This window comes from Girardinichthys multiradiatus, chromosome 8 (assembly GCF_021462225.1).
Source record: "Girardinichthys multiradiatus isolate DD_20200921_A chromosome 8, DD_fGirMul_XY1, whole genome shotgun sequence".
Taxonomy (NCBI): Eukaryota; Metazoa; Chordata; class Actinopteri; order Cyprinodontiformes; family Goodeidae; genus Girardinichthys; species Girardinichthys multiradiatus.
In genome coordinates this window covers 1,600,031-1,622,363 of record NC_061801.1, presented here as the reverse complement: position 1 = coordinate 1,622,363, position 22,333 = coordinate 1,600,031, and the positions used below count along the sequence as shown (strand labels likewise).

At 40.4% G+C, this 22,333-nt stretch overlaps 1 protein-coding gene and 1 long non-coding RNA gene across 13 annotated transcripts in view; one reads left to right on the top strand and one right to left on the bottom strand.

Moving 5' to 3' along the window:
- Positions 1-6,586: 6,586 nt before the first annotated feature.
- Positions 6,587-13,760, bottom strand: LOC124872817. Its single transcript, XR_007039363.1, has 3 exons — positions 13,631-13,760; positions 8,940-9,041; positions 6,587-6,718 (listed from the first exon to the last, which is right to left on the bottom strand). It is a non-coding gene; the product is annotated as an uncharacterized LOC124872817 (long non-coding RNA).
- The window catches only part of LOC124872815 (transcription factor 7-like 1-A), a 28,578-nt gene continuing 19,978 nt past the window's right edge, over positions 13,734-22,333 (top strand). Inside the window, exons 1-5 of one of the 12 annotated variants that reach the window (XM_047373184.1) lie at positions 13,734-13,936; positions 14,151-14,225; positions 14,431-14,626; positions 14,707-14,776; positions 16,174-16,310. In XM_047373184.1, coding sequence (XP_047229140.1) covers positions 14,453-14,626; positions 14,707-14,776; positions 16,174-16,310 — 381 coding nt within the window. In that variant the 5' untranslated portion in view covers positions 13,734-13,936; positions 14,151-14,225; positions 14,431-14,452. Of the gene's footprint in view, positions 14,627-14,706; positions 14,777-16,173; positions 16,311-22,333 lie in introns of all 12 variants that reach the window. The other 11 variants (XM_047373185.1, XM_047373183.1, XM_047373181.1 and 8 more) reach the window with 11 other exon arrangements.

Sequence of the window (22,333 nt, the reverse complement as noted above, 5' to 3'; positions counted from 1 at the left end):
CAGACTCTTCTTTGTGTTTTTATAAAATAGTGTAGATATGTACTATTTGGATAAATATCCTACTGTGTAAGGATCAGTCAACTAAATTTTAATTTTTGGACCTGAATATGTAAAGGAATAGAAACATATTGTAGCAAGATGATCAGTGTGGTTGCTTTACCTTCTAAATGATCATGTGTTTTCTGTGCCTTATACAAGTGTTCATATTACTTTTAGTTTTCACATTTTGTCAAAATGCTAATAAAACAAAAATGTATTTTATATGCATTTATCTCATAGACCACCACAGAGTGGTGTGTACTTGTGAAGAGAGAGGATTTATTTTTTTACTGATATTGAGCCAGTTTATGGCAACACCCCTAAATAAAATCATGTGCAAACCAACTATCTTCAGAAGTCAAATACAAAATAAATGGAGACCAGCTGTGTGTTATTTAATCTCAGTATGAATGCAGATGTTCTGCTTCTGGCCTCAGAGGTATGTTAGAGAACATCAGAGAACAGCATCATGAAGACCAAGGAAGACAGTAGACGGGTCAGGGAGAACCTTCTGGAGAAGTTTATAGCGGGGTTAGGTTCTATAACAATATTCCAAGCTTTGAACATCTCACAGCTCTGTTCAATCCATCATCTGAGCATGGAGAGAGGATGCACCGATGCAGACCCACCAAGACATGGACGTCCACCTAAACTTGTAGGGAGGGGGAAACGAGTATTAATCAGAAAAACAGTGAGGAGTTCCATGGTAATTCTGGAGGAGCTGCCGAGTTTCATCTCAGGTGGGGGAAATTTATTAACAAGACAGCTATTAGTCATGCACTGCAAATTAGGGCCCGTATTTACAAAGATTGTCAGAGTCCTCTCTGAGAGCTCCTATCTCAGCCTAAACATTCCTGCCAAGGACCCCTAGCTTAAAAGTGATTCAGTTCACTGCTGAGAGCAACTCTGAGCAAGTAGACAGCAGATTCCTGTCTTAGTGAGGAGGTGTGGCTGACCCCGTTACTAGGTGTGACACTGTCTTCTAAGAGCTGTGATTGGTTGTTAAAAGAAACAAAAAACAAAACAAATATATTTGTAGTATTAAATGGAGAGACGTTAACCGATAATAGAATTTATACTGGATTCAGAAATGTGTAAATCATGATGATGAAACTTGGCAACATTAAATTGTCACACAGCATCAACATGTTTGAACGTAGCTTATTTACGTGCTCATCATTATAATGATTTGCTTATTATTATGTTAACCCACCATGCTGGTTGTTTTCATACTGCATCTATTAATTAATTTCATATTAATATTAAAATTCTGCATTTTACTGTGATCTCCTTGTATAATGAGGTTTGGTTTGGTAAAATGACCAAAACAAAACGGAGAAAAAAAGATGGAGAAAACCGAACTGAACAGAGGAGCAGAGCCTGCTGGTGGAGAGGAGTGTTTTGGTCCTGGGATCACGGTGGGAACCAACAGGCATTCCCAGCAGATCAATGCGTCGTTCCCTCTTCTTTCAGCACCAGCCTGGAATGTGAGCAGCTCTGGTACCTGCTGCAATCAGAAGCTAGAGAGAAGATAGCAGAACACTACAGAACTTCTCTACAGACGGGGACCGCTGTAGATGACCATTTAGGCTCAGGCTGCTGACATCATCATGTGCAATACAGCAAATACTTCTTCACCTCATTTACATCTTGCTTCTATGTATATAGTGCTGAGATTTTGTACTTTATCTTGTCTAGAGTTTGTATTTATGTATATATTTTTGGAGTTTTTCCAAATGTATTTTTTTAACGTATTTTACAGTCTGTAAATATTTCAATAATTTTGCACAATATTATTTTTAATTTTGTTCACTTTTTATTTATTGTTATATATTATTGTTTCTATTATTTATTTATCCTTCATAATATTACCTTACTAGAGGTTGACCTTTAACCTGTCTTGCCGCTGAAACTATTAGATATCCCTCTAGGGGGATGATAAAGTTTATCTTAGCTCTATATTAATAATTGTATAATTGTTATAGAGGTTTATGTGCTCATTTACTTGACTATTAAGGGGGTGGATCTCTGTGCGATCGAGCCAGTAGCGTTTTATTTATTCACTATTATTCGTTGTTTGGAGAATATCTCTCCTTTCTCTCTGCCTTTCTGCCATGTTGTCTGCTTCAGACACTCTTAGGCTTACTAAAAGTCCTCCTCACTACTCTTAACATTTTCTCACCTTAGGAGCTTTCTGAAGGTCTAAGATGCTAGAATAGCCTTTTTCTTGCCAGGGGAAAATTCTAAGAAAAAGTTACTTTTAGTGTTAGGATTCTTTGTGAATATGGGGCCTGGCCTTTACAGAAAGAGGGGGAGAACAAAGAGAAAAGAAGTGGCCATTTCTAGTCTTTCCAAAGTCATGTAGGAGTTACAGCAAATAGGGAGAAGGTGTTTTGGTCAGATAAAAGTGGAATTTAACTTTTTGGGCATGTAAAATGTCAGACTGGGAGATTTATACCAGATTTATCTACGTATCATTCAAAGACCAGTTGAAAGTAAAAAAAAAAAAAACAAGAAAAGAATCCGCTATAATTACTGGACACACAGGTCTTTTTTTTTTTTTACATATTATATATTTTACTTTTTGGTCCAAAATATAAGAAAGATTATCTACGTCAGCCACTTTTGCAATTTAAACAAACATCATTATCAAACCTTCTAGTTGGAAAGTGTAATAGTTCTGACATCATTATGTTCTTAATATAAACCTGACTGCCAAACTGCTTCATGTCCTGTTCCACACTCCAGTTCAGTAGATGGAGCTAATGCACTTTAAAGATGGTTTGCCAACCACTGATAAACACAACCACCACCAGAGACCTGTCAAGTAACTGCACACTCTCCAAAGCTTGTACAGGTCCTTCTCAAAATCTTAGCATATTGTGATAAAGTTTATTATTTTCCATAATGTCATGATGAAAATTTAACATTCATATATTTTAGATTCATTGCACACTAACTGAAATATTTCAGGTCTTTTATTGTCTTAATACGGATGATTTTGGCATACAGCTCATGAAAACCCAAAATTCCTATCTCACAAAATTAGCATATTATTAAAAGGGTCTCTAAACGAGCTATGAACCTAATCATCTGAATCAACGAGTTAACTCTAAACACCTGCAAAAGATTCCTGAGGCCTTTAAAACTCCCAGCCTGGTTCATCACTCAAAACCCCAATCATGGGTAAGACTGCCGACCTGACTGCTGTCCAGAAGGCCACTATTGACACCCTCAAGCAAGAGGGTAAGACACAGAAAGACATTTCTGAGCAAATAGGCTGTTGCCAGAGTGCTGTATCAAGGCACCTCAGTGGGAAGTCTGTGGGAAGGAAAAAGTGTGGCAGAAAACGCTGCACAACGAGAAGAGGTGACCGGACCCTGAGGAAGATTGTGGAGAAGGGCCGATTCCAGACCTTGGGGGACCTGCGGAAGCAGTGGACTGAGTCTGGAGTAGAAACATCCAGAGCCACCGTGCACAGGCATGTGCAGGAAATGGGCTACAGGTGCTGCATTCCCCAGGTCAAGCCACTTTTGAACCAGAAACAGCGGCAGAAGCGCCTGACCTGGGCTACAGAGAAGCAGCACTGGACTGTTGCTCAGTGGTCCAAAGTACTTTTTTCGGATGAAAGCAAATTCTGCATGTCATTCAGAAATCAAGGTGCCAGAGTCTGGAGGAAGACTGGGGAGAAGGAAATGCCAAAATGCCAGAAGTCCAGTGTCAAGTACCCACAGTCAGTGATGGTCTGGGGTGCCGTGTCAGCTGCTGGTGTTGGTCCACTGTGTTTTATCAAGGGCAGGGTCAATGCAGCTAGCTATCAGGAGATTTTGGAGCACTTCATGCTTCCATCTGCTGAAAAGCTTTATAGAGATGAAGATTTCATTTTTCAGCACGACCTGGCACCTGCTCACAGTGCCAAAACCACTGGTAAATGGTTTACTGACCATGGTATCACTGTGCTCAATTGGCCTGCCAACTCTCCTGACCTGAACCCCATAGAGAATCTGTGGGATATTGTGAAGAGAACGTTGAGAGACTCAAGACCCAACACTCTGGATGAGCTAAAGGCCGCTATTGAAGCATCCTGGGCCTCCATAAGACCTCAGCAGTGCCACAGGCTGATTGCCTCCATGCCACGCCGCATTGAAGCAGTCATTTCTGCAAAAGGATTCCCAACCAAGTATTGAGTGCATAACTGTACATGATTATTTGAAGGTTGACGTTTTTTGTATTAAAAACACTTTTCTTTTATTGGTCGGATGAAATATGCTAATTTTGTGAGATAGGAATTTTGGGTTTTCATGAGCTGTATGCCACAATCATCCGTATTAAGACAATAAAAGACCTGAAATATTTCAGTTAGTGTGCAATGAATCTAAAATATATGAATGTTATATTTTCATCATGACATTATGGAAAATAATGAACTTTATCACAATATGCTAATATTTTGAGAAGGACCTGTAGATAGATACCCCAGAAGTCCTGCTGCCATAAGAGTATTGACTCAGGCGGGCTGGATATGAACGCGTTGCACACATTTCTTTTTTTTTTTTTTACTTGTAAAAAGTTCTGAAAATTATGCAAATCTTTCCTTCTACTTTTCTCTCCACATTGTTATGTACTGCTTTTTGGTGGAAAGACGGCTGGGTGGATGTGTGTGTGTGTGTCATCATTTTCTTACAAACAGTTGCTGTATACCTGTAAGACATTTCACTCCAAGTTAGAGCAACAGCTGTGCGTGTTAGACCATGCAACACATCAGTGACACCACAGCTCCTCAGCTTTTTCATTCACTACTGAGAATTGTTTACCAGTATGGTTTAATGTCTAATATCTTTACGGGTCAACTTTTGTTGTTGTGACCTAATTATTTAAACTAGTAAACCTGCTGAAGGAGAAAAAAAAATACCCTAGACCAAGCAAACACCCAAACACTCCTTATTTAGTTACGGCCTCTTTTAACATAAGCACTTAGTAAGTAGTAATGGGAGCTAAAAATGCTCAGTTGACCAGATTCTTGTTCAGTCTGGAAAAGTATAGAATTTGATTTCAGTTTTTTAAAGTTCTGGATAAGAATGGAAAAATACAACTAAGTAAATGATAATAAACAAAAAAAGAAAATAAGAGTAAGTAAGAAGACTTGAATTTCTCTATCCCATTTTCTAAATATTGTTTCCTTCCTTCCTTATGTCTTTTCTTCATCCTGTTTTTCTTTCTTTCTTTCTTTCTCTCCAGGAGTCCCATCTCACTTCATTGCTTCTTCCTTTTCTATTTCTTTTCCCTCTGTCCTTTTTTTCTTTCTTTCCAATCCACCCTTCTTTCTTTTCCTTCTTTTTTTTCCTTTCACCTTTGCTTCCTTTCAGTCTTTTTAGAGTTCCATATTAAAGTCTCAAAACTGTACAAATATCTCCCATAAATTAAAAGTGAACCTTTGTAATTTCTATTTTTAACTGAACATATGAAGTAAATACTGAATGGGGTGGGGCATGGGCCTCACAGTTCCACCAATCTGACCAGATGTGCTTTTCTTGATTGTGATCATTGTAGTTGCATATTATCAATGTTTTACATGTATAATACATACATACATGTATGCCTATGGGACTAGAATCACTTAACTCCTTGCACAGCTCACTGCAAACATCTAAGATGGTCCTGGTAACAAAGGCCAACTGGTTAACCAGAAAGAGATGATTTGGATTTTACTATTTAACTTCATGAAAGTGCTCACTAGTTAGTTGGAGCCTTTGTGTCCTTACTATTTAACAATTTCACACATTTTATTTAAAAGTTAAATAATTAGTTCCCCAGAGCATGATAAATCCTCAAACTCTGGTTAATTAGTTATTCTTCCCTTTGTCCTCACTGACTTCAGTAGTTTGTAAATAAATACCTTCTTCTAGCAGTTATCTAAGACAGCGTCCCTTTGTCTACCTTTGTGTCTTCCACATGGTACTGATCAAATATCCAAATACTAACAAGACTAACCACTGTGACTTACTGTTTTCAACTGCAGATTAAATTGTGTTGCTGATGCAAACAAATTCAATAATCATACATTTTGCCTTTCTTGTTTTTCCAGGAGGATCTAATAATTAGTTCCTTTTTTGTGTTTCTGAAACACATGATGCCAAACCATCAATGAGCTGCAGTCTTCCAGAGGACATATTTGTGGTTCTCTGTCTTTTAATCAGGGTATTTTAGATTTTCTTCCCCTGGGCATAAAGGGTTTGACAAAAATGTAAAACACTGGATATCCCATTTAGAAATTCCTTATTGATCCCAGAGGAAACTGAGTTAAAGAAATCAGAAAGCAGAATGAGTGAACATCTGTGCAGCTGTCAGCCAGGCAGAGAGGACACACCTCTTCTACATTTGAATATTCACTGGATGAACAAGTAAGCATGTCTTTAATGATTGTGTGAGAAAGCTTTTAGAGTATTTCCTTTGACAACAGCTGCAGCTGAGATTTAATTATAAAAGCCAAACTTGATGCCTGACTTCTAAACATCAAACTGAAACATGTTGCTGGTGGTAACTGGTATGGTTCTCCCTGACTTCGGCATTAGTATAACCCCTGTGGGAAATAATCCAGCTGCTTTGAGCATCATCTGATGTCAGCGTTCACGTGTACTGATTTGTTCATAGGTTCATGATCTGGAAACCTGTAGAAACACTGCAAAAGAAAACAAACTCTGAGTTAGAGGCTATGAGCAGACACATTGGAGTATGTTATTGCTTAGCTCCAGGTGCTTGTCCACCAGCTGTCTTCCTTCAGCAGCAAGCTTTCACTACAGCTGTCCATGATCTCACTGCTGAGCCATTTTATTCACATCCAGAGCACTGCCTGTCGACCACAGTTCTGTTCACAGTTGTAAAAAACTGCTCATTACAAAAACACACCAGGAACATGGTCCAGATTTAGATAAATGAATGTAGCCTCAGATGAACAACAACACATAAAACTATAAAATCTGTGGTTTATGGAATAGTTTTCTCTATCCAACAGAGTTATCCAGAGTGCAGAAACAATCATGGAAGTTCACTTCATGATTCTGCTGCTTCTAGAGCCACCTTTTTTTTAGCACCCTCAAGCCAGACACCCTCCATCAGAAGCTCACCCAGCTCACAGTCCCAGCCTCCACCTGTCAGTGGATCGCCAGCTTCCTGAATGACCGGCAGTAGTAGGTGAGGCAGGAAAGCATTTTCTCCCCCTGAGGAGCCATCAACACCCCCCAGGGGTGTGTTATCTCCCTGATTCAGGACAATGACAAGGTGGCATACAGACAGGAGATGGGTAGACTTGTCCACTGATGTAATCAAAACCACCTGGAGCTAAACCCCCTAATGAAGATGACGGTTTACTTCTGGAGAAGCCCCCCTCTTCAACATCTTCAACAGCAATGTGTCCATTGTGGATCATTTCTAATTCCTTGGAACCACCTCTTCTCAGGACCTGAGGTGGTCTTCAAACAAAGACACTGCTAGAAAAACGGCCCAACAAAAACTGTACTTCCTATGGCAACTCATGAAGTAAAAACTTTTGTACAATCTCTCTGTGAGCATGTTCCTTTACTGTTTGAATTTATACAATAGGAGAAAAACATTTTTATCAGTTAGTTAGCCTAACTGTCATCTGTTACTGGATTATTGTCTTGCAGATGAACCCAGCTTTGGTTAAGCTTTAGGCATTGGACAGATGACCTCAAATCTGACTCTCAAATACTTATATTCAGATGAGGTCACGATCTACACGATAACTGCGAGGTACCAAGGAGTACAGGCTGTAGAACAAGCTCACAAATCAGCCCTCTGACTCTTTGCTGGACAGTTGGAGCTGTTTTCGTAACTGGGTTTCATTACTTTGTGTCAAAACGTGCTTCTGTGGCCTACTGCCAAGCATCTCGTCTTTGGTCTGCTCTTTCCAAAGTACATTGATTTAGAAACTTGACTTTAGAAACTGGTTTTCTTTTGGAGAGAGCCATGCATTTAAGTTTTGTTATGTATTACTAACTTTTAAATGTTTGAATGGTCGGGCACCTCAGGAGGTTCCTCTCAGATCTGTAGGTTCAGTAACTCGCAGCGCATCCAGCAAAAACTGTGAGGTACCCTTTCGTAAAGCCTCTTTTGGTCTAACAGCTTTTTCTGTACGATCCAATAATATGTGAAATTCTTTACCTGAGGACTTGAAACTGATTCCAGACTGAATAAGTTTCTCAAAGACCAGTGTTGTTGTCATGATTAACATGATGGTTCTGTGACGTCCTGTTATTTCATAGTTTTCTGTTTTGAAGGTAATATAAATATATGTGTTATCTGATAATATGTTCTCTTGCTATGTTTTACTGTCTTTTAATTACCAAAGACTATAAATGTTAGAGTCTTGAGGACTATTTTTTTATACTTAACACTTGTGCCCAAGTAAAGAAAAACTAAAACAACTGAAATATAGTGAAGAAACACTTCTAGAGAGAACTAATTTCAACAGGCTATAACAGTCCCCCTCCACCCTCTGGAAAAAAGCCATCCTTTGTTTTTATAATGTGTTTTCATGATTTTCTTTTCTTTTACTCTACTTGTTGGACGTCAGAAATCCCTCCCAGTCTTGCCTGTGTTGAATAATAACACAGTTTCTTCACAAATGAAAAGCAGTTTTATCAGTAGTAACTTCCTCTGACTTCACTTTTAATCTAATAGTTTCCACAGACAGTAGCTTCATTCAGTGTTTCTGCTGCACCACCTCTTTACCCCAATCTGAGAAGTGTTCTTTGTGTTCCAGTCAGCGAATAAGTATGAAATGCTGAAAGAGAGAGAATTAGCACATCTGGATTCATGACTACGCCCGGGGTCTCCAGTTTCACTTCCACCATTATGAGCAGGAAAAGGGGGTTACGGACCTGAGACCTGCAAATGTTCATGGTTGATTTAGAGAGTTCGGCTTGTGTTGCTCCAGAATTCCATCTCATTCCTCACGGGTCTCTGCAGTCCTGTCAGACAGTCTGAAGGAAAAAAACATAAACTTTGTGCACACTGAAACAACCATTGTGCTCTGGTGCTGCACACACACCAGCAGCTGTGTGTATCAGCAGGAGGGGATTATAAAAAGGCTTCAGTGTTTGGCAGAGCTCCAGACTGTGAAGAGCCGTTACCCTGGGGGAGACAGGGGAGATGCATGGGGTGGCTGTTGCATATCTTTGTTCACTTACAACCACAAAGTGTACCTCCAAACAGAAGACACAATAAGCAGTTAATTTTAGACAGAGGGGAAAAAATCTGTTTGGACTGTGTGTGTTTTTGAGTATATGCTAAGATGGAGAAAAAAATCCCTTTTTGTTTAACCTGAAGAGCAACTAGAAAAATCAAAACAAGGTCCAAAATCATCAGAACATGATTGTTATTGATGACAGCTTCAGGGGTTTTTAGCTGCATCCAAGTTATAGTCCAAATCAAAATCCCCATTAAAAGATTTAAAAAAAGACTTTTGATTGGATCTTTGCTTTCCTGAATGTCAGCCCATCTACACCTGCCTTTCTACCCACCTTGGAAGACTTAAAGTAAGGAGTTACCAAAACTACAAAAGTAAAAGTTAGCAACAGATCGAATAGACATCTATCCATGCGTCTCTCTTTCATTTAAAAATCTGATATATTAGGACCTCTAAAATGCATTATCTAAACACACAAAAAAACGCTGAACGGAGGATGGGTCATCAGCATTTCAGACTCTGCGATAAAATCACAAACTATAAAGTATAATTTAGACTATCGACAAAACGTTTTCACTCATTGACAAGCAACATTTCAGAGTTGACTGAATTTCAGGGCCTAAACTTTTAAGACTTTTATAAAAACTGCACAGAGGTTTTATGAATGAGTAAAACAATTCTTGCTTCTGTTTCAGTTACATCATTTCTCAAAATGTCCACCTACAGAGGTTGGACAATGAAACTGAAACACCTGTCATTTTAGTGTGGGAGGTTTCATGGCTAAATTGGACCAGCCTGGTAGCAAAATATTGAAATGCACACAACATTATGGGTGACATACCAGAGTTCAAAAGAGGACAAATTGTTGGTGCACGTCTTGCTGGCGCATCTGTGACCAAGACAGCAAGTCTTTGTGATGTATCAAGAGCCACGGTATCCAGGGTAACGTCAGCATACCACCAAGAAGGACGAACCACATCCAACAGGATTAACTGTGGACGCAAGAGGAAGCTGTCTGAAAGGGATGTTCGGGTTCTAACCTGGATTGTATCCAAAAAACATAAAACCACGTCTGCCCAAATCACGGCAGAATTAAATGTGCACCTCAACTCTCCTGTTTCCACCAGAACTGTCCGTCAGGAGCTCCACAGGGTCAATATACACGGCCGGGCTGCTAAAGCCAAACCTTTGGTCACTCATGCCAATGCCAAACGTCGGTTTCAATGGTGCAAGGAGCGCAAATCTTGGGCTGTGAAACATGTATTGTTCTCTGATGAGTCCACCTTTTCTGTTTTCCCCACATCCAGGAGAGTTACGGTGTGGAGAAGCCCCAAAGAAGCGTACCACCCAGACTGTTGCATGCCCAGAGTGAAGCATGGGGGTGGATCAGTGATGGTTTGGGCTGCCATATCATGGCATTCCCTTGGCCCAATACTTGTGCTAGATGGGCGCGTCACTGCCAAGGACTACCGAACCATTCTTGAGGACCATGTGCATCCAATGGTTCAAAAGGAGGCCCTACACCATACTAATAAATTATTGTGGTCTAAAACCAGGTGTTTCAGTTTTATTGTCCAAACCCTGTAGATGTCCTCTATATTTACCTGCTGAGATTTCCTAAATTACTACCAGCCTGCAGCATAAGCAAACTAAGCCACTGCTGAGATCACTATGAGCTCTTGACTTGTCATACAGAAAAAACGCTACACTGACAAAAAAAACATATTGGTTGCAAGGATTATTATGAATAAGCTTCATTATAAATTTACTGCAACTGAAGAGTGAATGTAATTTTTTCATTGTGTGACAGTGAAATGTCTAGCTAATCAGCTGCTTGGGGCCTCTTACATTCTCTGACTTTATCTCTAATGTTTAAGAACAACAAAGTATTGGAACATGAATTAATCAGCAAGTAAGATCATTTTTGTAGTGTTTTTTTGTGACTGAGGTCAATTTTCACTTTTCCATTTCAAAGAAAAAAAGAATCATTATCATCACACTGAATCTTAAGAACCTTATCTGTGTTTTCTCTTTTTTTCCAAATTTGTTTTACGTCACTACTGGCCTTTTTTTTGGTTATTTTTCTTTAAAAGTAGACAGACAGGAAATTGGGTGAAGAGAGGGGGAAGACATGCAGCACAGGTCGGTGTGGCCGGGACTCGAACCAGGAGACAGTCGTATCGAGGACTGAAGCCTCTCTATGCATTGGGCCGCCTGTGTTTTTGAATTTTAATAATAAAATTAAAACCATATCTGGCACCAAACTGTGACCTCATTGCTAAATGTAATCTGTGAGAAGCCAACCAACACAAAGAGCAAACAGGAGAATGTTGAGGAGAAGACAGTGAACAAAGAAACACAGAGGGTGGGTTACAAGGTAATGCATTCTAATTGCCGCCAGGCTGCTCTCTGCAGGGGGCCGTGATTGAGTTGTTAGTGGGACCAATAATGAGTATGTTTATATGCTCTTTGTCCTGAAGCAGGACAATTTCATGCATCTTGCTGCAGGCTGCACCTCTACACTGTGACAGCTCTCAGAGATGGGCAAAAGGAAAGGTTGATTTATCCTGTTTTGATTAAAGGAGGCAGCTGCTGAAAAATGTCAAAGAAAACTAGAAAGTAGAGATAAAACTTTTTAAAAACCTATAAAGACATGTATCCTGAAGCTCTTCTGGGCTCTAAAACCACAAGTTTTACAAGACTGAAAAGGTTTGCCAGGAACCCCCACTAACCAACCTCTCATAAGTCCTGCTGAACTTTCAGCATTTTTCACTGCAGCTCTAATACCTTCCTGACAAATACAAGATCTTTTGCTCCACAGTCTTGCAGAAATTCTTCTCCAGATCCTTAATAAAAGATCCGGAGCATTTACAATGATTAAGTGAGGATGTATGCTTGTCGGAGTTGTTGCTTCATACTCTGCCTGTCTGACCAGTATTTTTCTATCCACACACTTATTGAAACTAGAGATTTACATCCATGGAAAACAACATGAACCTTTCACCCTCCACTGGCTGCCTGGTTCTTTTAGAATTGTTTTTAAGATTTTGCCTCTATTTTTTAAAGGTCTAAATGTTCTGGCACATCATTACCTTAAAGAGCTTTTACATCCAAACATCCTCAGTAGAGTTTTAAGATCTAAGATCTCAAGACCAGAAGCTCTAGTTGCTCGTAGGACTCAGTTCGTAACCAGAGGAGACAGAGCTTTTTCAGCCCCAGCTCCTTGGCTCTGGAGCAGTCTGCCTCTTTCTGTGAGGTCTGCTGGAACTTTAAATTATTTTAAATCTCTTTTAAAAGCTCCTATTTTTAAACTGGCCTGTAATTCCAGAGAGCACGGCCATTAGGAAAGTCTTTGTTCTTCTACGCGTTTTATTGCTGATTTTATTGCCAACCTGGTATATTGATTATTGCTTTTTAATATTTTATTTTTATCTTCGTTTTTAGTTTTTTATTTACCTGTGCAGCACTTTGGTTGCCTTTAGGTTGTAAAGAGCTTTATAAATGAATGATTATGATGATCAACATGAAAACATGGTTAAGGGAGTTCGAGCCTCGTGCCTGAAAGTGTGAAGGAAGCTGTGATGAAGCTGCCGCTTCCTTAATCTCCACTGTAACTGTAAACCCACAGCTAGTCTCTATCCCTGCTTGCAGCAGGCTCCACAAGGAAAGAGAACAGTGGTACAGAAGCAACTCAGTATAATCAATCAGTTTTGATTGGTAGAGCATTACAATTTTAGGTGCTACGTTTAAAGCGAGGGAAGAGGCAGACATTACCATTAAACATAAACTGTAGAAACTTTACAAATATCATTAATACAGAAAACAGACATCATTGGTCCAAGCACTAAACCTTAGGGAACCCCATATTTAGTACAGCAACTTTGAATCTGTAGTTTTAAAGTGAACATATTAAAATCAAATTCTGAAGTAAGCGCTTTATTAATATTAAGCTAATCATCTTTTATCATGTCTTTCATTTATCATATTTAAAAATAAACTGCATCAAATGCTCTTTTGAGATCTAAGAATACACATAGCATAATCATTATTTTAGCACTTTTGATATTTTACTATGTTCTTCCTGTTCCAGATCTACTCTGTTGTTCACACAGTACATTGTTTTCCTGAACTGAAATTCTTCGTTTTGTTCCAAGATTTTAGGAAACTGATAACAAAGAAACAAGCCTACATTTACTGAAGCCGTGTCTATCTCCTGGTTAGTATGACTTTAGCATACTAACCAGCATAAAAAACAAGTTGATCTTTAGGTTTATGAGACGAATGAGTCTATGGTTGAATGAGGAGTTGGCAACATGGCACGTGCTCAATCACGGGTCATAAGGTCAGAAAAGTGTGTAACTGCTCCTTTAAACTCCTAAGTACCTTTTTTCCGAACTAAACTCCTCCTCTTCTCCTTTCTTTGCAAACAAGAACCAACCTGTTGGTCCTGATGTAGGATCAGATTAGTGAACTGTTCATGAGCACAACGAGCGCCATTTAGGCTTTGCTGTGCTGTTCTCGGATCAGTGAAAATCCTCTTCCTTTCCTCCCCCCGCCGCGCTGTGTTCCCACAGCAGCTCCACTCCGCTGCCTTTTCCTTCCACTTCCACTCCGCTGTAGAGACACCAACCAGGCTGTTTGTTTCTACGCCTCCGCAGCGGGAATACAAACGGGTTGAAACAGTTTGGGGTAATTATGCTAATTTCAAGTCGGACTAAAGATGCGGGAATTCAACCAGAAGGAGCCGCGACTTTTTCCAATAAAGTAACTGTGCAGCAGAAGTGGACGTAAACTTTTTTGGACTGTGATCGGTATTTTAATGTCACGGCTGTTGTGTTATGTGCTGCTTCTGTAGTTTTTTACATTTTTTGAGTGGTGTGTTTTATATCGACTGTTTTTCAAGTGCAAAAATCGAGAGTGAGACTTCCACATCTCAGGAATTCAACGCCAAGAACTGAAGGGTCCGTGAACGTCGCAGGTAGCTAGCTAACTTGGTAGCGACTTTTAGGATTGTTTCGACATTTACTGATAGACGTGAGCAACATAAAACGCATATTTCTCCATAAATAGAGACTCTGGAGTGTTCCGCACACAACTAACGTGAGCTAAATGCTCTGTGTGAGGTTTTCCAGGGTTGCAGGTTGTTTAAACAAACTGTGGTCTAAATCAGCCTCCACCGTTAGCCTCCGCAGCTAACGTCCCAACATGCCGCAGCTGAGCAGAGACGGAGACGATCTGGGGGCTAACGATGAGCTGATCGCGTTCAAAGACGAGGGGGAGCAGGAGGAGAAGCCCAATGTGTCCTCGGAGCGGGACTTAGATGATGTCAAGTCGTCCCTGGTCAACGAGTCAGAGACCACCAGCAGCTCGGACTCGGAGGTGAGTTCAGCAGAGGTCCGTGAATGTTTCCCGCGGTGCTCCGGGTGTCTTCATGCTGCTGCGTGTGACTCTGTGTGCAGGCAGACAGACGCCGGAAGCCCCATCCAGATGCTGAGAGCAGGGCCAGGTACGGCCAGGTGATTGAGGAAGGTAGGAAGCTCTACAGGATTTTGGGTTATGATGGTTTGATTCAATCAAGGCTTCACGTTGTTCTAGTATTAGAATTAAATCGTCTGTGAAGACCTCTAGTCGTAGATTGCTTGGTCTTTATTAAAGCAATATTTCATACAGATACTTGGATCTCCCCCCCAAAAAAGGTAACTGCTGTTTGAAATTTGAAATAAATAATAAAATAGATGTACAGTGATCCTGTTTTTATGCTCACATTGTAGAACTTTGATATGTATACAAAAGATGTGGATTTTGGGCTGTGCATCAAATAAACTATAAGAAAAAGTGGGATTAATGTTGGAGATGGATCAATCAGCCAGAGATCCCAATGGCTCAATTTCCCCTCATGAGCTCAGATCAGTGATTTGTGGGTCAAATACTAAACAATCTGGGGTTTTCCCTATTCTGTCAAAACTAAGAACTCCTGCGAGTTTCAGCATATGAATACATCAATCAACAGGATGTACATGGAAGCACTTAATCAAAATCAGAGAAAGGTAAGAGACATTCATAAAAGTACGTGATCATGTGATTTCTTTGTTTTCTGTTGCAAAACCAAAATAACTATGAAAGGACGTGGAGTAGAACTTTTCTCACGTGTTATCGTCTTGACATCAGCCGTCAGTCCTCAGTGGAAACTTGGGGAAAACTGGTTGTTCTTGCAGTTTGGGGGGAACTTTTTAAGCGTTTTTGGAAGACATTTTCTTTAGCTGGAATGAAAAGATAATAAAATATTCAAAAGATTGTTTCTTTGAGAAAGTTGCCATCAACAACACCTTGAATGTCTCAATCTAAGGCCCATCTTTACTAATTGCTATTTCTTTATTTACTTTCACATTTATTTTCCCCCATATGTTATGCTAATTGTTCAGAAATGTCTTAATGTTGGAATCTAAGACATTTAAAACCAAATTTATAAATGAAACATTATTCAGTAAATCTGGACTGCTTGTTTTAAAGATTAGTTTTTTTTATTCAAGTATTCATGTTATATTGTTCTAACTCAAAAGTGGTATAAACATGTATTTATGTCCATCACTGTCTTCGAACGGCCCTAAGGGTAATGGAGACTCAGTCTCCCAGAAGCCATTGTTGTGATGATAAGAGTTATGTGGTCTGAGCCGCCTACTTACGGTAATTACCACCTACAATACATCACCCTGTGGTTTTTACAAGCTGCCTGGAAAGAGCTTAAGTGAGATTCACATGTTAAACCAGCTGCAGTCCTCCTTGAAACGAGCACGAACTGTGGGTGATCCTGACTGGTGGAGATGTTTTCTGTTCTAAGTCACATCTGTCATGGGAAAGTGTTCCAGACAGGAACAAAGTGCAGTAACTGCTTGGGACCTACATGTGATGTTGAACTTGTTTTTCAGAGATGAGGAAGCAGCAGAGCGCAGGCTTCTACCAACCGTCTCCGTACGTCGGTTATCCCTTCTTCATGATCCCGGACCTCGGGAACCTCTGCAGTCCCTACCTCACCAATGGAGCTCTCTCCTCGAGTGGCCGGACGGTAAGATATAGAACCCAAACACTCTGAGATCATCAAGTGTGCTGTTTCTGATCACTGCTTCAGTTTCTGATTGTGTTCCTAAATATCTGCAATTCCTTCATGGAATATTTCATCTCTTGCTTGTTTGGTTGTTTAATTATTATTTGTAGACTAATTCTTTAAATCTTATGCTTTAGAGTTCAATAGGAACAACAGGTGAATAAATTAATAGAATTGGTCCATTTATGTGTTGATTGAGCAAGTTGTAGTAAGAAAATCGTTTTAAACTGTGGATTAGATAGGAAGTTGCACCGGTAACTAAAACTGATCCTGGGTTTTACACGGCATCAAGGACCTGAAGGTTTCTTTACTTATTTGGACTGAATTTCCATAAGTCATCATTCTGACTCAATGGATTGTGGGAACAGCTTTGTGCAAAGACAAATGAACAAAATATGTCTCTGTCGTTAGGATGGTTCTGTGGAGAGCTTTCAGGTTTTTACCTTTAACCCTAAAGTCCTGACAGTCTTCGTAACGCCTCATGGTGCCATCTTCTTACAGAAACAGGGAACATGTAAATCAGAACTGCCTGCCTCTACATTCAGTTGCATATAAGTCCACCTGTGTGTAATTTACTCTCAGTAGAAATCCAGTTGTTGTCTGAAGGCCTCAGAGGTCAGATAGAGAACAGGAAGATGGATGAAGCTAAATATAGGGCAGCCCTGGTTAGCTTTGAGCAAAATGTTCAGTGCCTAGATGTGTAAAAATGGAAGAGGACATACACCTAAAGACTTGCAGCTGTAACTGCAGTGAATGCTGGTTCAGGCCTATATTAGGGCTCTGCAACATATTTGAATCATCCTTTTGTGAAATCTCACTTTAGACGATTCAATTCAATTCAGTTTTATTCACAACACATGTCGTCTCAAGGTTCTTCACAAAGTCAGATTCATACATTCCAATTAATCATCAACCATTGAACAGTTCAGTCAGATTCAGTTATTTATTTATAAAGTTTTTCTATCTAAGGAAACCCAGCAGATTGCATCCAGTCAGTGACTTGCAGCATTCACTCCTCCTGGATGAGCATGTAGAGACAGTGGACAGTCACTGGCGTTGACTTTGCAGCAATCCATCATACTGAGCCCTCATACGATATCCGAACTGCTTGGACTCCAATAAATATTATCCAATAACTGAGATAATGTATCTATCTATGAACCCAAAGCAGAAAGACATTAACACTGATCAGTTAGGTATTTATCAATACATCACCAGTCATATCGTCATGGAGACATTCATCAGCATTATCACACATGTCATGTTTACCTAATATCATCTATGCTGACTACTATATTATTAGTTGTACTGGATTTTATTCTCTGTCACTAGATTACAGAGGACACGCCACACTCCGATTTTTATTTGCAGATAATCTTGGAAACCGTGGGTTATTTTCCTTCTGCTTCACAATCCTGCACTACTTTCTGGTGCTGTTCCTCATAAATTCCTCATAAAACACGCTGAGGTCTGGAGGTTACGTGACAAAGTTTAAGCAGCATGAAAACCTTTGCGAGGTACTGTAATTTCTGCTTGCACTGAGATGGCTGTGCTTACTTTAGGAAGTTGACTGTTAAATCCGAACGTTATCAGAAGCTGACGTCACAAAAGTTGAGTTGATCAGGAAGCTGGAACGCCCAGTTGCTGCTTCATACTGTAGGAATATCATGTTTATGCAAACAGGCCTAGATCCCACTGCCCGACGTTTGTTGTGCTCCTGCGTTTGATTCGGAGTCCGTGTGTGTGTGTGTGTGTGTGTGTGTGTGTGTGTGTCGGCAGGCTGTTTTTATGAGGTGCTTTGTAATACTGCTGTGTTAGACAGGTCTGAACACAGTCTGCCTGCATGCCTGCAGCAGGAATGAGCTCTGATTGCATCTGATTCTCTGCAGCAGATTAGCTGCTTCAGCTGGTAGGTGCAAGGCAGGATTTGCAGAGTGTTGCCCAATTTCCCGTCCCTGCAGCATTCTGGAGGATAAGCTTGGATTAGGGTGGTTACTGTCTGATGGTCTAATACAGCTATGCTCACAGACATATTTTAGGGTTAGGGTTAGGGAGAAATTTCAGTTTGTTGAGTGTGAAGTGTTATTGCAGAGGAAAGTTTGTGTTGATGACCGCAGGCAGAAAGCTAAGCTGGAGTTGTTTACTTCCTGACTCATTCACCAGGACTAAAACTACATTTGAAATTAGAGCAGAGTTCTAGCATTTAGAGACCATCTGAGCTGCAGTCTGGTTGAGATTGGATCTGTCTTTGTGATTTTTCTTTTTCCTCTCCGGGTTTGTTTTGGAAGTCTTGCCTCTGCGTATTTAAGCCAGACACACATGCAGGCTAAATACACAGCCAAGCTTCCTCACACAAACACCTGCATTCCTCGGCTTTGTAGCAGCCATCCCTTCCCTCGGTGGCTCATTGTTGTCCATAGCAGGGTCTGAATGGTTCTTAAGCCTGGTTCCACACAGGAACTGGTACATCTCATTACACCAAAGAATACATCCACAGTGAACGGGTTAAATCTGGAAACATTTTGTCCTCCATGTCAGCCTGAAACTGAAAGCCAGACATAGAACTCCAGTTGTAGGTTTTAGTCTAGAAAAGTTGTGTAAAGATCCATGATTGTAGAAAGTTGAGTCATTTTAATAAATCCCCAAATCTTCTAGTAGAAACCAGCCATGAAGGAAAGACTACGTTTATTCTAACAGCTTAGTGAACATTTTTAGTTTTATCCTTATGTTTTAAGACTCCACGTAGTTTGAAAGGAGTCAGTTTTGACACCTCCTGCTCTCCGTACTTCCTTACAGTCCCACCACAGTCATCCCAGTGCTAAACTGGTGTTGGTGCTGCCTTTACACCAGCTCTTTGTGTTTCCATTGCAGAACCACTGACTCTGAACCCGTTCTGTCTTGGTTCCGAGCCTTTGGTGGGCCAGACAAAATTATTGCTTTTAACTAGATCGTAATGTGCTCACAAAGACCAGCAACCAATCAAAATGTTGCTGTAGCTGCACTGACCAATCAGTAAGCACCATCGGACAATTTTCAGTGTGACCATCCATTAATGAAAGATGATTGAACACTGTAACTATAGTTCAGAACTGGCTAAAAATAACATCAGCAGATCAGAAACCAGAGTTTGGACATCGCCACAGAACTCTGCTGGTGCTGCTACTCTCACCATCCTCCGCTGAAGCTCCAACACCGCCCTGCTTTCACTGTCTCCAGACTGTATTAATAAAGCTGCTATAACTGTGTAGCTCCTGTTTATGGTGCTGCGTATAAATATGGTCAGAGATCAGTGTTGACCACCGCTTTCTGATCTCTGGTTCTTGGAAATCATTGATCTGCTAATTAGACTGGATTCTAATTGCTGTTTAAGAGCTAGAATATAACAGCAGTCAGAATATTGTTTTCAGCCTTCCTGTCGTGAGGAGTTATTAATTCATTAATTTATTCTGAGCAGGGATAAGTTGATGTCACTGTGTGAGAGCCATTTCTGTAAAACAGGCTTCACTTTCGAACAAATAAAACATACTTACTGAGCTGGGAATTAATGCTGTCTATTGCATGTTATATTATAATGATCAAAACTGCAAAAGCTTGAAATGACAGAGCAAAGCAACCAGTGGCCGCTGACGTTTAGCTCAGCTGCAGCTGTCTGTATGAACAGCTGACATAGTTTTCTTTTATAAACGCCCTCAGGAACAACTTCTAAACCAGAGTTGTGCTGTTAGCACTGCTTGGTTGTCCTTGGGGTACAGGTGCTTCTAAAACACTAGAATATCATGAAAAACTTCTAGATTTTTTTCTCTCATTTCAGAAAGTGGAACTCGTATACTATATAGATTCATTATACAGGTCTCTGGGGCACTTGATGACCTGCTGTCTATCCCATCCATCCAATCCGTCCGGTAGGAACGTTACATTCTGACCTGGATGGAGTTTTGTCAGATTCAGTTAGAAACTTGTTTCCTCTGAACGATACATTTAACCTTGGAACATTGTGCTGTTTATCAGGCTGCCTCCTCTTCTCAAAGAGGAGCCTCTGTTTGTCTTTAAGTCTCCTTGTACTGTTGGGAGTGTTTACCGAGGAGGAGGAGGAGGAGGAGATGTGCCTGGCTATCTGAAGCAGAGTCCTTATAAACAAACTGCCGCCGGTTGTTTGCTGCCCGAACCATAATACAGACTGTTTATTGTGCTGATGGGTGCAGGCAGGATGCAGGAGGCAGCATGTAGAGACTACATGTCTGCTCACTTAGTCCTCCTCCCATAACCCCCCACCCCATGCTGCTGCAGCACAGGGAAACATCCATGTTCACAATGCCTGTAACAACCTCAACACTGAATAAAATATACTCACACAAAATACAAATAAATACAAGCTGTAAACCTCCATCTCTCAGGTTTTTTTTTTTAGAATAGCTAGCCTCAATTTCACCCTGATACTCATATTAAAGTAATACGTCTCTTCTTTATTTCTGATATTGACCTTTTGGATAAACTGAAGCAGTGGAACGTGAACAGCAGAAAATGGGGATTGACCCTGCCTGATATGAGGGGAGGGGTTTTTAGCACTGATGCATTGATGCTGACACCACCTAATCTGTCCACCCTGGCTCCCATTTTATCTCAGCTTAGAGCCGCCTGACGCGCATTTCCTTGTTTATGTTGCTTCGCCACGGTGACACATGACTCGCAGATTGGCTGGCTAAGAGAAACCAGCTGGACGTCTGAATTGTTTGACTTCTGACATGATTTCTGAATCAGATTTAGTTTTTTAACCTGCTGCAGCATAAGTAAACTTGACTGTTAGAGCAGCTGAGAATGTGCCACATGAGCGGATCCGTTTTTAAATAAACTTGAAGACAGGGAACACATGCGTCTGCATCCATGTCTACTGAAAAGAAGTTCACCTGTATTGGAGAGGCAGGATTGCTTTTCAATGGATAGACTTCTGTTGGCATCCATCCATCCATCAGTAAGTGTTCATTCAAAGTAATGTGGTACAGTTTGAAACCAGTTCTGTTTGTAGTACAAAATAAATAAAAGTGGGGGAAAAAATAAACCTTTGGATCATTACCGTATTCTTTAGAGCTGGGATGTGTCTCAGATTTTCTTTATTAAATATCCTTGAATGTTACAAACCTCTTCTGACTTTAAGGAATTATTTGGTGTCATGATTCTGTGAAGTGATCAGAAGTTTAGGGCCAAAACTCTGGGTTTAATCCCAACCAGAGCTGGCTCTCTTCTCCACTCCGCTTCTCTGATCCCAGTGGTGGTTACACCATCTCTTTAAAGTTTTAGCAGTCACTGCTAAAACTTTAAAGAGATGGTGTAACCACCTTTCCATGGAGTTTTTGACAGAATCATTGGTTTTATGTTTTTTGCTAAAAATCAGGGACTTAAAACCTGTGAACGTCTTTCCCACTCTAAGCCACTGAGGGAGAGCTCTGTGGACACTGCTGCTGTGGAAAGAGTTACCGCTAATGACCCTGTCCCATAGTGGAAATGCTCAGAGAAAACTGCTGGGGCAAATTAAAGTTGAGGGAAGAAATAAGTTCCAGAAAAGAGCGTTCTTTGTGTTGATGTCAAAAGGCCTCGCACAAGACCTTGAACTAGTCGTCCCAATGAGATTCTGGAGCCATCTTTGGATGCACAGGAGCAACTCTGTACCCAGATACTTTGAACGGTATATACTATATATAGAACTATATATAGTGTTTGGTGAATGCTTCTTTGTTTGAGCTTTAAGTTTGTTTGCTGTCCATCAGAAACTTCTTCACATTTCATATGTTTAATGGTTAGGAAGAACTGATGGACAACACTTCATAATGGCTGCTTTGTTTTAAACCCTTTGTTTAAAGGCTTTACATTAACACACGACCAGTTGTGTTGGTGTTCCTGTGTTTTGGCTTATTTCTCTGTCTGTATGCATGCATTGGTGCTTGTTTAGAAATACAACGGAGGCCCCACAGTTTTGAACTCTGACCAAA